At 65.8% G+C, this 1,840-nt stretch overlaps 1 protein-coding gene across 1 annotated transcript; it reads right to left on the reverse strand.

Moving 5' to 3' along the window:
- Nucleotides 1-1,605: 1,605 nt before the first annotated feature.
- MNEG_12225 (hypothetical protein) lies at nucleotides 1,606-1,817 on the reverse strand (the record flags this gene model as incomplete). The annotated part of the gene is made up of 1 exon (XM_014039303.1): nucleotides 1,606-1,817. A coding segment is annotated over one exon (212 nt), but the record flags the coding sequence as incomplete, so codon positions are not given.
- Between the last annotated feature and the right edge of the window lie 23 nt (nucleotides 1,818-1,840).

Genomic DNA, 1,840 nt, shown 5'->3' on the forward strand with positions numbered 1-1,840 from the left:
GCGCAGGTGTCGTCAGTCTCTCGTGTAACTTCACATGTATAAAAAAAAAACCCCGCCCCCGCCGGGGGGCCGTACACCGGGCGCGAAACACCGCGCAATGCCACGTGAGAGCGAGTAGTGATCATTTTTTTTATACATGTGAAGTTACACGAAAATTGGCGACACCCGCGCAGATGCGGCTGCCCAAGCCCGGCCCCGCCAGGGGACCGCACACAGGACTAGGATTAGGATTGTTACAAGATCCCGTCGCCCGTTCCTGGAGCCATCCAGGCTCATGGGATATGACTTGGTAGCATCGGCATTGTGTGACAGGGATTCAAGGGGCCCCGGTTCGCTGTTCGAAGCAGGCGTGCACAAAGGCCCCAAACACAGGGCGCAAGACACAGCACGGTGCCAACCGAGAGCGAGCAGCGACCACAGTGATTGCAGGGACGCGAGCACGGCAGCGGTGACACCCCCTCCGCCCCGATAGCAGGCCGAGTCAAGGAGGGCGACGCATGCACGACACGATCAATCCCGCCGGGAACGGCGAGCCACGCAGGCTACGAGGGACGCGCAAACGAGACAAGCTCAGCCGCGCGACTGACATGTGATGATGCGCGTGTAACCTACGACGCGGGGCATGCAGCCCTAGCGAGCGCGGCCCAGGGTCCGCCAGCGCTCCGCGGCCCCGCAGCCGTGTACCGCTCCTCGATCATTGCGGGACCGTGAGCAAGGCGCCCAGCAAAGGCGGCCTCGCACAGGCCAGGCGCGTGTGCCGGCCTGGCAGGCTATTTCTTGTTCTGCATGGATCGTGAGCTCACTCCCCCTCGGCCCGGGCCGATTTCGAGGTGGGGGGACAGGGCTGGCCAGGCGTCGGCCTTCGGGCCCAGCGTTTTTCCCGGGTTTCCCCGCAGCCGCAGCCTTTTTCCTATACATGTGAAGTTACACGAGGAATTGACGACACCTGCGCAGATGCGGCCGCCCGAGCCCGCCCCAGACTCGGCGTTGCCGCCAGCGCGTGGTGGGACCACAAGCTGGCAGCCGAAGCGAGGCCCTAGCCCCTCAAGGACTTTTTTTATACATGTGAAGTTACACGAGAGACTGACGACACCTGCGCAGATGCGGCCGCCCGAGCCCGCCCCAGACACGGCGTCGCCGCCTGCGCGTGGTTGGACCACAAGCTGGCAGCCGGAGCGAGGCCCCCAGCCCTTCAAGGACTTACGAGGAAACCCCGCCCCCGCCGGGGGGCCGTACATCGGGCGAAAAACACCGCGCAATGCCACGTGAGAGCAAGCAGTGATCATTGCGGGACCGTGAGCAAGGCTGCGGCTGCGGGGAAACCCGGGAAAACCGCTGGGCCCGAAGGCCGACGCCTGGCCAGCCCTGTCTCCCCACCTCGAAATCGGCCCGGGCCGAGGGGGAGTGAGCTCACGATCCATGCAGGACAAGAAACAGCTAGCCTGCCAGGCCGGCACGCCCGCTGGGCCTGTGCGAGACCGCGATTAATGCGAGACCGAGGAATGACATGTATAAAAAGAACACATGTCAGGGTGCATGAAGCTAAAGGAAAGTACAGCAACTGTGTGCCCCCCACAGAGCTAGTTACGGCAGCCCGGCCACCACCGGGGGCCCCGCCGCCGCCGCCATCACCGCCGCTTCCGCAGCCGAAGCTGCCCCCGCCTCTGTCCCCACCGCCGTTGCTACCAACGCTGACACTCCCGCTGCCGCCACTGCCGCTGCCGGCGCCGCAGCCGTCGCCGCCGTAGCCGTCGCCGCCGCCGCCGTCGCCGCTGCCGTCGCCGCCGCCGCCAAAGCCGCAGCCACCGCCCCCGTAGCTGCCGCCGCCGCCGATGTCACG

The sequence above is a fragment of the Monoraphidium neglectum genome, assembly GCF_000611645.1.
Source record: "Monoraphidium neglectum strain SAG 48.87 unplaced genomic scaffold scaffold03131, whole genome shotgun sequence".
NCBI lineage: Eukaryota > Viridiplantae > Chlorophyta > Chlorophyceae > Sphaeropleales > Selenastraceae > Monoraphidium > Monoraphidium neglectum.